This window comes from Solenopsis invicta, chromosome 2 (genome assembly GCF_016802725.1).
Source record: "Solenopsis invicta isolate M01_SB chromosome 2, UNIL_Sinv_3.0, whole genome shotgun sequence".
Classification (NCBI taxonomy): Eukaryota; Metazoa; Arthropoda; class Insecta; order Hymenoptera; family Formicidae; genus Solenopsis; species Solenopsis invicta.
This window is the reverse complement of record NC_052665.1, coordinates 26,382,749-26,397,906: the sequence shown is the minus strand read 5'-3', so window position 1 is coordinate 26,397,906 and position 15,158 is coordinate 26,382,749. Positions and strand designations below refer to the sequence as shown.

At 35.1% G+C, this 15,158-nt stretch overlaps 1 protein-coding gene across 1 annotated transcript; it reads right to left on the bottom strand.

Annotated features, from left to right (window-relative positions):
- Positions 1-5,449: 5,449 nt before the first annotated feature.
- LOC113005740 (nucleolin) lies at positions 5,450-6,910 on the bottom strand. Its single transcript, XM_026141612.2, has 3 exons — positions 6,622-6,910; positions 5,875-6,072; positions 5,450-5,778 (listed from the first exon to the last, which is right to left on the bottom strand). Coding segments are annotated over exons 1-3 (483 nt in total). The 5' UTR covers positions 6,624-6,910; the 3' UTR covers positions 5,450-5,495.
- Positions 6,911-15,158: the final 8,248 nt, after the last annotated feature.

The following is a 15,158-nucleotide window of genomic DNA, read 5'->3' as shown; positions in this document are numbered from 1 at the left end:
CGATTGTAACCTTTTTGAAAAAATCAGATCATGATAAGTATGAATTAATTGAAGGTTTGGTTTACCGCAAGTGTGAGGACAAACCTCGTTTTTACGTACCAGACTCCATGGTATCTAATATCATACGGATATACCATGATAATTGCGCCCATTGTGGTATCGAGAAAACGGTGAAAGGTATCACCGATAACTACTGGTTTCCGTCCATTCACAAAAAGGTACGAAACCACATTGACAATTGTTTGACTTGCATGTTGCATAATTCGGCAACCAATATCAAGGAAGGTGAACTTCAATTTCATTCTACCCCCGCATATTTTATGCACACGGTTCATTTAGACCATTTTGGTCCTTTAACTAAAACTACTAATGGCTTCCGCCACGTTTCGATTATTATTGACGCATTTACGCATTTCACTTTGCTTTTTCCTCCTGATCGGCTCAAACCATGGATTAAACCCCTAAATAATCCTTGATATTTGTTGTTCTTACGTTACTCACGTAATAATTTTAAGTTCCTTTACCAAAGGTACAACTGTTTGCGATACAGTTATATAATAATTTTAAGTTCCTTTACCAAAAGTACAACTATTTGTGATACAGTTATACACTACTCAAAAAAAAATAGGGAACACTTTCCAGACACCAAAAATTAGGCTATTTTCAAATGACTGTAACTCGGTGAAAAATCATCGTAGATAAAAAATGAAAAAAGCATTTTGAAGCTTGAAGATCGAGCTTTAACGTTCTACCAGCAGATTTTCAAAATTCTTTTAACTTCCTTGTCTTATGCAGTAAAAAAGCACACCTTGTTTTGTTCGTTAAAATTTCGTATTTTTGACACTTTGCAGATCGACCAACAAATTTTTTTCGAATAATTCAAGTAAAATTTCATAAACTACAACATTTTACCTACAAAATGCTTTTTTAAAAATTTCTCTACGATTTTTTTTGACCGAGTTATGCAACTTTGAAGCTAAACCTGCATTTTTTACAAATGATATCCGTACTCCGTGAAAAATCATCGTAGACAAAAAATCAAAAAACCATTTTAAAACTCGAAGTTTCAGCTTTAACATGCTATTAACGGTTTTCAAAAATTTTTTCAATTTCTTAGTACTATGCCCCAAAAAAGATACACTGTTTTTTCCTTAAAATAACGTATTTTTAACAGCCTGTAGCTCAATAAAAAATTTTTTCTCGACAAATCCAATGCAAGTGCCTCAAAGTATGACATTTTCTCTACAAAATGCTTTTTTTAAAATTTTTTCTACGATTTTTTTTGACCGAGTTACAAGACTTCGAAGATATACATTTTTTACAGTACATTTTTCCGAAAAATGACGTCTACCGAGCATTACCCAATGTGCACCACGTGGAGGTTGCCGGTCGGATTTTTGCACATCGTGTGTGTGTGTGTGTGTGTGTGTGTGTATGTGTGTGTGTGCGCGCGCACGCGTGCGTGTGTGCGTTTGTGCGCGTGTGCGTGCGCGCGTGCGTGCGTGTGTGTGTGTGTGTGTGTGTATGTGTCACAGCAGAGATAAGGAGCCCACAGTTCGTCACTTCTGCAGTATTTAACGACTCCAAACCTTCTTTACTGTGTATGTGTGTGTGTGTGTGTGTGTGTGTGTGTGTGTCACAGCAGAGATAAGGAGCCCACAGTTCGTCACTTCTGCAGTATTTGACGACTCCAAACCCTCTTTACTGTGTATGTGTGTGTGTGTGTGTATCACAGCAGAAATAAGAACCTCGCAGTTTGTCACTTCTGCAGTATTTAATGACTCCAAACCCTCTCTGCTGTGTGTGTATGCGCTCGCGCGCATGAGAGTTCAATGGTGTGTATTTCCTCCTCTCTGATCAATTACTGCTTGCAAGCGTTCTCGCATATTTATACATCTTGCAATACAATCTTGCGGAATGTTGTGCCAAATTTCCGTTAAAATTTCTCCCAATTTTTCTAAATTTCGCAGCTGTTCCTTGCGACGCCTTAATCGTCGTTCCATTTCATCCCAAATGTGCTCGATTGGATTTAAGTCCGGGCTATTGGTGGGATGATTTAACAGTCTAATTGCGTGTCGTTGAAAAAAACGTTGCGTTATATTCGCCGTATGAAGTCGAGCGTTGTCCTGCATGAAAATAAACTTTCGACAGGTTCGATTTAATAGCAAAACGTGTGGTCGTAGAATGTCGTTGATATAACGAACACACACGAAATACACGCCATTGAACACACATGCGCGCGCGCGCATACACACACAGCAGAGAGGGTATGGAGTCATTAAATACTGCAAAAGTGACAAACTGCGGGGTCCTTATCTCTGCTGTGACACACACACACGCACACACGCACACACACACATACACACACACACACACACACGATGTGCAAAAATCCGAATGGCAACCTCCACGTGGTGCACATTGTGTAATGCTAATGTCGGCGGTAGACGTCATTTTTCGGAAAAATGTACTGTAAAAAATGTATATCTTCGAAGTCTTGTAACTCGGTCAAAAACAATCGTAGACAAAATTTTAAAAAAAGCATTTTGTTGAGAAAATATCAAACTTTATGGCACTTGTATTGGATTTGTTGAGAAAAATTTTTTTATTGAGCTACAGGCTGTTAAAAATACGTTATTTTAAGGAAAAAACAGTGTATCTTTTTTGGAGCATAGTACTAAGAAATTGAGAAAATTTTTGAAAACCATTAATAGCATGTTAAAGCTGAAACTTCGAGCTTTAAAATGGTTTTTTGATTTTTTGTCTACGATAATTTTTCACGGAGTACGGATATCATTTGTAAAAAATGCAGGTTTAGCTTCAAAGTTGCGTAACTCGGTCAAAAAAAATCGTAGAGAAATTTTTAAAAAAGCATTTTGTAGGTGAAATGTTGTAGTTTATGAAATTTTACTTGAGTTATTTGAAAAAAATTTGTTGGTCGATCTGCAAAGTGTCAAAAATACAAAATTTTAACGAACAAAACAAGGTGTGCTTTTTTACTGCATAAGACAAGGAAGTTAAAAGAATTTTGAAAATTTGCTGGTAGAACGTTAAAGCTCGATCTTCAAGCTTCAAAATGCTTTTTTTATTTTTTATCTACGATGATTTTTCACCGAGTTACAGTCATTTGAAAATAGCTTAATTTTTGGTGTCTGGAAAGTGTTCCCTATTTTTTTTTGAGTAGTGTATAATAATTTTAAGTTCCTTTATCAAATGTTTACGATAGCAACAACGATTCTGTATTGGGTGTCATGCCCGTTTAACTCGTCACTCATGACATATTTTTATTTAGATACTTGCGTATATTTACTTGCGTTATCTTAGGTACTTGCTTACAGATATTATATACGTTAATGCGTTTTCTGTTTGCGGCAGTATTCAGGGTCGAATACTAATGCAGGCTGGCCGGGCTGTCAGTGAGCAATCGGCTCACTCGGTATAAATTTCAAATCGGCCGCCACTGCGGTGGCTTGTCAACGGATTGCTGCCTGCGTATTGCTTGCCTGATTGGCTGTGTGGGACACGTGACCTTCTGTCTCGTGCCCCAATTGGTTTTGCGAACCACGTGAGATATATACCGCCATGCGATTGGCCCTGCGAGGATCACTAGCGCGCCCTCTGCGGTCTCTCTCGTAGGTGTATCATCGCAAGCGTCAGACTCGTCGAAGCTCTCGTCAAGTGCGGCATGGCCGCCACGTTTTCTGTACACGACCGGTGAATAAAGTCGGTTCTGCCATTGTACTCCTGGTGCGCAGTTAATTCCTGTTACCCTCCTTTCCGTCGGTACTTCCGGCTCCTGACACACGAGGGATCGTGACGAGATATTTCCTTTCCTAGTATTTTCCGGCTCGCACGTTCTCCTCTCCTTTGTGAGGTGGGATTTTGAAATCCTTTCGGCCCGCTCTTACAGTAAGCTTTAAACTGTAAGAACTTAACTAGAGAGGAACCTGAGAGCGGCCACGGCGGCCTTTTCCCTATAACGCTTTGAAACTCCCGTACACTAGTGACGCACATCCATTCTGGCCAGAATGGGAACTACGTGTCACATCCATTTTGCAACCCGCCGTTAAAAACAGTGTGGATGTTAGCACGGACAACAACCCACATCCATCTCTCAAGAAATGGATGTAGGTTGTTGTCCGTGCTAACATCCATTTTGCTGTAAATAAAATCTGACGCGTATCGCGTGTGTTGCATCCAGAACAGGGGTCGAGAATGTGCACAAATGATTAATTACGTCTACTTTCGCGTAATTTTTTATTTATTATAGTCTGAATTATTTACATTAACATTGATATTAATACATATCAATACGTTTATGCCCATATTTTGCACATTCATATTTTTACTTAAAAAAGATGTTTAATAGTAACAGAGAGAATTTGGTTCTTTAATAAAGAAACATTCTATTTTACGCAGTACTTAAGAAATAATTGTAATTAACATCGCATCATATAATGAAGAAGAAATAAATGTCTTTCCACGAATAAATGTACCATCTTTTTATTTTTACATAATTCTTTATTATTTAAATGTCTTCAAATTATGCTTTTGAAAAAATTAGCTTTTTTAATTTTTTTAAATCTTAACGCAACTGTCTCTCTCTCTCTCTTTCTTTTTTTCTCTTTCAACGTGATTGTCTTTTAATTGTTTAGGCCTTCAGTTAGAGAGAGAAAGCATCGCGGTGATAGACATGGAGCGAGCGGCGATGTTATCTCTATGGATACCCTTCTCTTCACTCCCCTCTCTCCCATCACGTTTTCCGTGCTACATTTAGGCCGTAAAATTCAGAAAGAGGATTTCGGACGATTTTTGGGCAGGGACGTAGAGAGACCAGAAAGCGCCCACTCTTTTTTTATTTTGTTACAATGACATATGCGTGCATATGCATGATTTACAAATGATAATACGCGCGTTTAATATGGCACAATAAATAATAATAATAATAATGTAATCAAAATCAATGGAATATATGGATACTTGAGTATTATTTTTATTCTCTAACTTACAAGCGTGAGGATTATTGATCTGATTTCAATACAATCTTTCAACAGTTTTTACGAAATATCACGTAAAGATTAATCAAAACTTAAAAAAAAATTAATAAAAAATTATATAATAATATACGATATGAGGTATCGAAGCGTTAGTCGGTAAACTAACGAATTTTAATCAAATTCTTCTCGGTATTAACCTTTATTAACTAAGAGTGAGAAAATGCAATTTACTCAAATATTTTCGAAAAATTAAAGTTAAATAATGATTAAAATATACGCAGCAATTTTCTAAAAATTGTTTTTTCAAGGCAAATGGTAAAAACCGTGTGATTTTTATAATTATTTTATGCAAATTGATTTGAAAAAAAAAATTTATTACCTTTATTGTCATCCAAGTGACGTATTTTGTCAGTCCACAATAAGGCTAATCATAATGAAATAATACAGGGAAATAGCTTTTTTGTATATATTTCAGGTTTTACTAATTAATTTATTATTTTAACCTTGAATATTAAAAACAAATGTTGATCCCCTTTTTCCCACCCATCCGCGTCCAAATCCATTTCTCCATCCTTCTCTCGATCCTCCTCTCCATCCTCCTCTCCATTCTCTTCTCCAGCCTCCCTTCCATCTTCGTTTCCACCCGCCTCTTCCTCGCCAATTGCCTCTTCCTCTCCAATTGTCTCTTCCTCCTCTTTCATTTCTTCCGCCTCTTGCGCCTCTTATTGCGCCTCTTGCGCTTATTCCGCCTCTTTGGTCTCGCCTACCTTGTTTTCCATATCTGAAAAAAAAAAAAATTTTATAATACATGAATTGTAAAAAAATAATTAAATAAAATACAACACTCATTTAAAAAAATTAGTAGCATATATCTTACATTTTGTTTCTTTCCTCGAGATCTTTTCCTCCTCTCTTCGTCCTTTCTTTCTTTTTTTTCTCCTCTTTCTTCTCCACCTCTTCTTCTTCTTCCTCCTCCTCGCCCAGTAATGCCTCTTCATCTATTCCTTCCTCAACATTTCTGTCAATCTCCATTTCCTCCTTTTCTTTCTTTTTCGCTTTTTTTTGCTGTCCTGACCTATATATTATAATTTTAAGCAATAACATACAATAAATTAATTTGGACATTTTTTAAAAACCTGCGCAACAATATCAAAATCACAACGAAAGATTACAAATCACCGTAAGATTACAGAATCGATCTCTTGGCTTAATAATTTGGACCTACTTTAACGCGAATATTCCAGAAGTTCGAATTTACGTATCAAATCAACGCATACAGCATTATTTGTTTAACGTCCAATAAACTACAAAGACAATATATGCATTTGATACATACATTCGAACTTCTGGATTATTTGTGTTAAGATAGATTCAGATTATTGAGCTAACAGGGAGTCATCCTGACGTCAAAATGATATCAAAGTGATTGCAAAATGTCGATCAATCACGATTTACTTTTATGTCATATTGACGCTATTATGACTCGTTGTTCTACTTGGGAAGAGGTCGATTCTAATACATAATTTAGCGGAATGAATGCATGTATTTACATATCCCAAACAAATACGTGTTTTAATATGCGTGTTGTTCGGGATGTTATAAAATAAAAAATGTTTCTACTTACATTTTTAAGCACTTGAATGCTGCACTTACTGCACTGCTTAAGTAACAGAATAATAATAACGACAGAATAATCGTGCGTGGCAATACACAAATTAAAAATGACAATCGTTGGTGGGGAGAACTAGCAACCGACAATAGACGGTGGGGAGGGAGGCAGGATTCGCGGCTTCAACAGCTTTCAATTTGTTTTGAAGACGTTTAAACAAAACAAATCAGTTGCAATCGCGGATGCATCTTTTAGCATACTTCGTGTTCACGTAGATATAATAAATTTGCAAGATTTGTATTGTTAATATTTGTATTTATTTACATAATCATAAACTTTCGCGCATTGGATTTATTTAATTAGCAATTTAAGAAAAGTGGGTTTGTAAATAAGTTTAATTATCAGTGAAAGAAGATAAACGGCAAATCGAAAAAAATGGAAAATCGAAGTGACTTGAACAATACATGCACGTCTGAAAACTTTTATAAAAGGTGCATGTATAAAGATTGTATAAATGGACGTGTGTCTCATGATAAACGTATATATATAGATTTCCACTACCGACAGATGCTAGGCAAAATATATGGATACGTAATAGTGGTAAGTTTATGTTTATTTACGAGTTTCTCATACATAAAAATACTCTAGTAGCGTTTTCTGCAGAGCAGAATGTGTGTGTAGTTATTATATGTAGCAAAAGATAAATGTGCAAAACATTATTGTCAATATGGCCTTGCTGACAGTCTGTCAGCAAGATACGTGTAATGTACACATACCGACAATGATAAATGATATTTCTTACGCGAGGTGCTCACGCGCAAATCCGCGTACACGTTTGTATGTATGTATGTAAATTCGCTCGAAATTCTCTTAGTTAATTTTATGGATTCTTAGAATCGTCTGACTGTCCGGCTCTCGGTCACAGCTTCTTATATTTTTCCGATGGACACACACATGCGTACGTTTATCGAAAATTGCTCCCAAATATCGCTAATTTCACCCGCGACGTCGTCGATTTTGAACAACACCTATTAACCTAATGATGCCAATTACCGCTTCGATTTCGAACGCCGAGGCTCGCTCCGGAAAACGACTCCGATTTCATCTGTCAAACCTCGCATCTCATACACGCAACTCTATCTTTATTTCTTCGATCTCTTCATCTTTCTTTCTTTTGTCGCTTTCTCTTTCGCACATTTTCTCTCTCTCACTCTCATTCTCATTCTCTTTCTGTAACTAATATTTCTAACATCCTACACTATTTTCCAAAATCTTTGTATCAGAATTAATTTCTTTAATACTATTAAAAATTATAACGGCGACGAAATATTGTGAAATTCCGCGTAACACTGATGATATCGCAGTAATTTTTTTTTAAGTATAATTTAACATAGAGAAAAAATATCAAATAAAAAAAACTGCGAAATTTGACTTTTTTACAAAAATATTCATAAAATTTTTAATTTTTGAGATAATTCAACCAAAATTTAGGGGTGTATTCTCAAGATAGTATACTTTCAGATAAATTTAACATAATGAACAAATTCACATAAAAACAATTTTTCCAGATGTTTCCATTCTTTCCCCGACTGTTTCAAATATTCTTAAAAAATTTATTGTTAAACAAACACCGAAGAAAAAAACTTTTTTGCAATATTCATACATTTTTGTAAATTAAAACATTTTTCAGTGAAAATTAAAAAGAAATTGAGTTACTGTTATCAGCAATAAGGTTATGAATTTTTATACAAAATGGTAGTCGAACTTTTATTTGTTTAGATCTTTATTAATTTTGCAATTAAAAATTCTTTTCGCACAAAATTACATCTCTCTGAGTTCTATAAATGTGCAAAATTGAAAACATTTCTGAGAATTGACTGATCCGTTTCATACGGAATAGCCCACATTCAAATAAATTGTTTATAGATACTTGTTGTAGAAACTTAATTAAAGCAGATTCTTTCCCTCACTGCAGTCTGCAAACAGAATGCTGCAATTTTTGCAACAGATACGTGCAAGTTTCTTGCAAGAATCTGCTTTATAGAATCTTTCGAAATCTTTCAAAGGACTTGAGCAGAATAAAGAAACAGATTGTAACGTTCTGCTGGCAAAAAGATCTGTTGTAAGATTTATAGCAGTCTTGCAGCAAATTGCTAGGGTATATACAGAGTGTCTACTCTCTCGGAGTACATGATACTTTGTGCTAAAAGAAACAACTTTTTCCTTTAGCACAATTGCGAAGGACAAATAGTTTTTGCGGGACAGCTGATTAAAGTTAACAAATAAGCGTTTTTAGATATGCGACACTCAGGAACGACGCGCTCCTCATTCACTTGTTCCTATTGTGTAGCTAGTATTTGTGATTAATATTTTAAGATGCTAATGCGGTTGTGTTATAATTAGTTTACCACATTTTAAAACAGTTTTAAACATAAACATCCCAAGACAGTTTTAAATATAAAAATCAATTATAAATATCGGGTCTCAATCTTCCTTTCCGTATTGTTATTGCTTAAAATATGAAAAGTTAATAAAATAAATATTAATTTTATTCATTACGTATTAAATAAATAAAAAAATTATCTAATTCTGTAAGTTTATTTGAAAATAAAGATAAATGTATAAATAATAAGATGCTTTACTCACTAAGTGTTCTATTTTTTTAAATATTGCACAGTTGTGTACGATAATTAAATAGTATTAATAAATAAGTAGTTTAAATAATATCACTAAGCCTAAAGAATAGTTTACTAATTATGCAAGCTATGATCATGTATTCTTCTCGCTAGACGCACGATCGAGAAAGAAAATATGATACGATCAGATTGTAGGTCGGTGTCCTCACGCTCTGTGCGAGCGAGGTATCGCGGTATTTTGTCGTTCGCCGTTTTACTTTTGAATAGCGTAAAAGAAATTTACTCGGTTACAAAATTTGTTTGAAAAATAGTGTAAATAAAATTTCAATTTTTATTAATAAATATTTAACGTAGAACAATATTCTGAAAAGTAAACCCCGAATAACGTCTGATGTCGATTTTTGTTACATTTCTTACAGTCGTTTGTTATATCAAAATATAAAGAAATCTGTCACTTATTTTAGCTCAAATTAATTTCTTCAATTAAAAAGAACGGGAGTGTCCAAGTTGCGCATATACACGATTGAACACCACCAATCATAGCGGCCGATGCTTAAAATATTTCCGTTGGTTGAGTTAGATTAAGTCACGTGATTGGTGGTGTCCGATCGCGTTTGTGCGCAACTGGGCCTCACTCAAAAGAACCATTTGTATTTTACACAAATATACGATTTTACATATGTTTAAAATATTATTTTCCAACAATAGGAATAAATCTACACGATTTTTTTAAACTCGACGTATGGAATATGAAAAAAATAAATTAAGAAACGCAGTTTACAACTTGCAAAAAATTTTATTTAGACAACCGAGAGATTCATCTGAATTAAAAGTTTACGTTACAAAAACTAAAATTAATCAAAGAATCACAAATTTCATTACAGTTATGCAGCATATAAACAAATCCAACTTGCTCCTGTTTTAATTAATATGTTTTATCTTTGTTTTTTATTTTAAAATGTTTTCATTTTTTAATATTTCGTAAATTGAAATTGATTTTTAATATTTCCACAATAAAAGGTAAAACTTTTTTACCTTTTATTGACATGTTTTTTATATTTCTTTATTTTTAATATTCTTAGATCTTGTTTTTCTTATGATTGCGTAATAATAAAACAAAGTTAATTGTTTAGGAAACAACAGTTGCAAGTTATTCGAAATAATTTTCAAAAATATGCCCATATAGAAAAACATTGTAAGTTGTGCAATGATGACAGTTACAATCTGTCTAAATTATATCAAATAACTCATAGGCTGTCGTATTTTTTGAAGAATTAATGCATTTTATAAAAGCATTACATTTATCAAAAAAAAGACTAAAAATATTCCAAATAAAAAGAATATAAAAGATATTGTTACGTCCTGCGGAGTAACAATTCTTTTCTTTCGAAATCGATGCAGCCAAGCAACCGAAAATTGTGAAAAGATGGTCTATCTTAACCGCGCAGATACGCTAAAATTGTCCGGTCGAGGCAATACGGCTGGTCTAATTTTAACACGTGCCGATTTTGGCGGAAGCAAGCGTTGAAACGCCGATGATTGACCCCATTGACACGAAACACTTGTCGCGCAATTAATAGGTAGGGCGTGGGCAATAATAAGAGACAGTACACCTGCGGATTAAAATCCCATAGGAACCATAGGCAGAATCAGGTATAAAAGGAAGGAGCTCTGGAGCTCTCGAGCACTTACTTACAGTCATTTACAGTCACTTACGAGCACTTACCGCACCTTTTTTCATTCTGCTCAATCGCTCATTTTTTTTCGTCATTCATTGTTCGCGATTCACTCCAGTTCGATCCGTCGCACACTCCGTGACATTATATGTCCGAGTTTGTGACGTTCGGATTCGTATTTATCGTACTTAAATTTGACGCGGCATTGTGAGAATTAGTCATGTTAGAGCCGAATGTTCTTAATATAATCAGACACCAGTAATCTGGGATATTACACCTAACCTTTTTTGTGAGTTAGCCTTCTACCTTATGTATAGTTTATGTTCTTGTAAAGATATACTGCTGCGCATGCACTTCTGTATTTTTTCTTATCTCATGCCTATGCACGTTTATATTGTTCAGTAGTAATAAAGATCCTCTTATAATTAATTAATCGTGCTGAATTATTGTCAAAAACCTATCAGGTTATGGGCCCAGGCTATCATTCGACTGCGTGTACGTATAAATTTATATGTGCAAAGCACAAGTTTGCAGTTTTTTGATGCGTAAAACATTTCGAGGTTAGCCGGCTGCGTGGTGCATAAAAATTCATAAAGTTTTCTTTGGGAGACAAGAATTCTCAGTGTCAAATCATGGCAACTGACTCAGGTAATACGCCTCAGATTATTGTTGGCAGCGGCGGATATACGATGGGAAATTAGAAGGATCCAGTAATTACAATAATTGGAAGTTCACAATGAAAATGTCACTTATTATGGATGGGCTCTGGAATTGCATTTTGGGAACGGATGAAGACACGAATCGTGATCAAAGGGCGCTTGCAAAAATTTGCTTAAATGTGAATCCATCGTGTTATGCCCATGTAAGAGCAGCTGAAAAATCCAAGGAGGCATGGCAGAATCTACAAGCAACATTCGAAGACAAAGGATTATGTCGGAGATTGAGTCTTCTACGTAGATTACTTCGAACCAAATATGAAGATTTTAAATCTATGGACGAATATATCAGTGGTCTTGTCTCATTGGTGCAACAACTAACAGATATTGGACATAGAATAAGTGACGAAGAAGTAGCAGTGCTAATGTTAGGCGGTTTACCATCCGAGTTTGATTCATTAGTAATGGGATTAGAAGCGACACATGAAAGACTTTCTAGTGATATGGTAAAAACAAGACTACTCTCAGAAGATTATCGAAGAGGGAATACAGATGCAAATAATGCAAGTGAAGTCGCGTTTGCCACGAAAAATATAAATAAGAGTACAACTCAGAAAAAGGAAATAGTTTGCTACAAATGTGGTAAGGAAGGTCACATTAAATTCAAGTGTCCTCAGATAAAAAGGGAATGGAAGTCAAAGGAATGGAAGCCAAGAGAGAAGAAAGAAGAGAAGAAAGAAGATTCGAAGACTTCATTAAAAAAGAAGACTGATGACAAGTTATTGCTAGCAACGAGTCTCGCAGTTGGAAGCTTCGATAAAGACAGTTGGTTCATCGATTCTGGATGTACAACGCATATGAGCATGCGAAGTGACTGGTTCTCCAAATATTCAAATAATGATACAAAGGAAATCTTCATTGCAAATAACCAAAAGCTACATAGCAAAGGAACAGGTGAGATAAAAGTAAATTTAAAAAATAATCAAGAAAAAATTATTTCAGATGTCATGTACGTACCAGAAATTGCTACAAATCTATTGTCTGTAAGCAAGATGGCTGAGAAAGATCTAATAGTTGTTTTTGACGATCAGAAGTGTCATGTATATAACAAATCAGAATGTAGAATTCAAGGAAAGTCAAAGGTGTCAGCAACTAATATGGATGGAGTATACAGATTAGATCAAAAAGAGAATACTACAAGGAAAACGTCTGGAAAATCCGTGGCTATGGTAGCAATGGTGTCAGAAGACATATGGCACAGAAGACTAGGGCATTTAAGTCAAAAAGGTATGCAAATACTTAAAGGAATTGTTACAGGGATAAACTTCTCGGAAGGAGCAGGTTTCAAGGACTGCGTTGCATGTATTCAAGGCAAGCAGAAAAGAAATTCATTTCCAAAAGGAAAGGCAAGAAGAGCGAAGGAGAAGCTAGAATTAATATACTCAGATCTTTGTGGTCCTATGAGTGAAACAACTCCACTTGGAGTGGAGCTCGTTATCTTCTTACATTCATAGATGACTTTTCTCGTAAAACATTCAGTTATCTAATTAATTCAAAGAAACAAGTGTTAGATAAATTCGTTGAATTTAAAACACTCGTAGAAAATCAAACTGATTTAAAGATTAAAAGGATAAGGACGGACAACGGATTAGAGTACTGTAATAAATACTTTAAAAATTTTCTTAAGGAGCATGGTATTATTCATGAAACTACTGTGCCTTTTACGCCCGAACAAAACGGAGTATCAGAGTGATTAAATCGTACTATAATAGAAAAAACAAGGTGTATGTTAGAAGATTCCGGATTGAGCAAAAAATATTGGGGAGAAGCCGTAATGGCAGCAACTTATATAAAAAATCGAAGCCCAACGGTTGCCCTTGAAGGTACAATACCTGAAGAAATTTGGACAGAATCACAGGTTGACATCAACAATTTAAGAGTCTTCGGATGTAGAGCATATGTGCACACACCAAAGGAACAGAGGAAGAAACTCGACGCCAAATCCAAGGAATACATAATGGTGGGTTATTGCGAACACACCAAAGGATACAGACTCGCAGACCCAGAACAAGGTAATAGAGTAATTAAAGCTCGAGATGTTATATTCATTGAAGATGGTGCAAAAAGAGATAAGTCATCAAGTTTAGGTGAAAAACAAGCAGCAGATGCAATCTTGCAACAATACACAGTGAACGAAAACTTCTCTGAAGAATATCATGCAAGGGATCAAGACGTCAACGAAGAATCAGATTCAGGGGAAGGTAGTTCCAGTGAATATGAAAGCTTTGACAATATGTCAGACACTATGATCAACATTGAGGAAGAAGACGAAGTCACCACTGAGGAAGATAACAAAGAGGTTGCGAGCAAGCCAAAGCGTCAAATACGTAAGCCAACATGGACAAATGATTACGTAATGTCAGCAATGAACTTAAACGGTAATGTACGTTATAATGAGCCACAATCTTTCGAGGAAGCGATGTCTTGCGCGGATAAAAATAAATGGACCGAAGCGATGAAAACGGAATATAAGTCACTAATTGATAAGGGAGTTTGGAAATTAGTTGATCGTCCTAAAAATTGCAATGTCATAAAATGTAAATGGGTTTATAAGATAAAGCAAGACACATCCGGTAATATTGAAAGATTCAAAGCGCGTTTAGTTGCACGTGGGTTTAGTCAAACATACGGAATAGATTTTAACGAAACATTTGCTCCGGTTGTAAGATATTCTACATTAAGATTATTGTTTGCTATTGGTAATCAGAAAGATATGGATATTGATCATTTAGATGTTTCAACAGCCTTTTTAAATAGCAATCTTAGTGAACAAATATATATGGAACAGCCACCTGGTTATGATAAAGATAAAGCTAAAGTTTGTTTGCTTAAAAAGAGTATATACGGCCTAAAACAGTCCGGTAGAGCTTGGAACCAGACATTACACGATACGCTAATAAATATAGGATACACTCAATCAAAATGCGAACCGTGCGTTTATATTAAAAAGGATAAAAAGACTTTAGTTATAGTTGCGATCTATGTTGATGATCTGTTTGTATTTAGTAATAATAAAACTGAGAAAGAGAATCTGATTAATATGCTGCAAGGAAAATATAACATAAAGTCACTTGGTTCAGTACAAAATTGTTTAGGCATGAAAGTAACACGTGATAGGGTAAATGGTACAATAAGTTTAAATCAAACTCAGTACATAAAAAACTTACTTGCTAAATTTGGCATGTCAGATGCTAAACCAATCTCGACACCGATGGTGCCAAATATTAAACTTGAAAAAAGTAGTGAAAGTGAATCAAAGTATCCCTATCAGCAATTGATCGGAGGATTAATATATTTAGCGGTTTGTACAAGACCGGATATAGCGTATGCGGCTAGTCTTTTAAGTCAGTTTAACACTTGTTACAATGAGTCTCACTGGGTTGCAGCAAAAAGAGTACTTAGATATCTTATTGGAACTATTAATTATGAACTCACATATAAAAAGAATGAAGTAGATGTTGAAGGATTTGCAGACGCTGACTGGGGAGGAGATATCACAGATAGGAAATCATATACAGGTTTAG

Bases quoted from the DNA above. Each gene is read 5' to 3' on its own strand.
- LOC113005740 (XM_026141612.2), bottom strand. The intron at 5,779-5,874 runs GTAAGATATATG...TTTTTTTTTCAG, and splicing joins CTCGAGGAAAGAAACAAAAT to ATATGGAAAACAAGGTAGGC.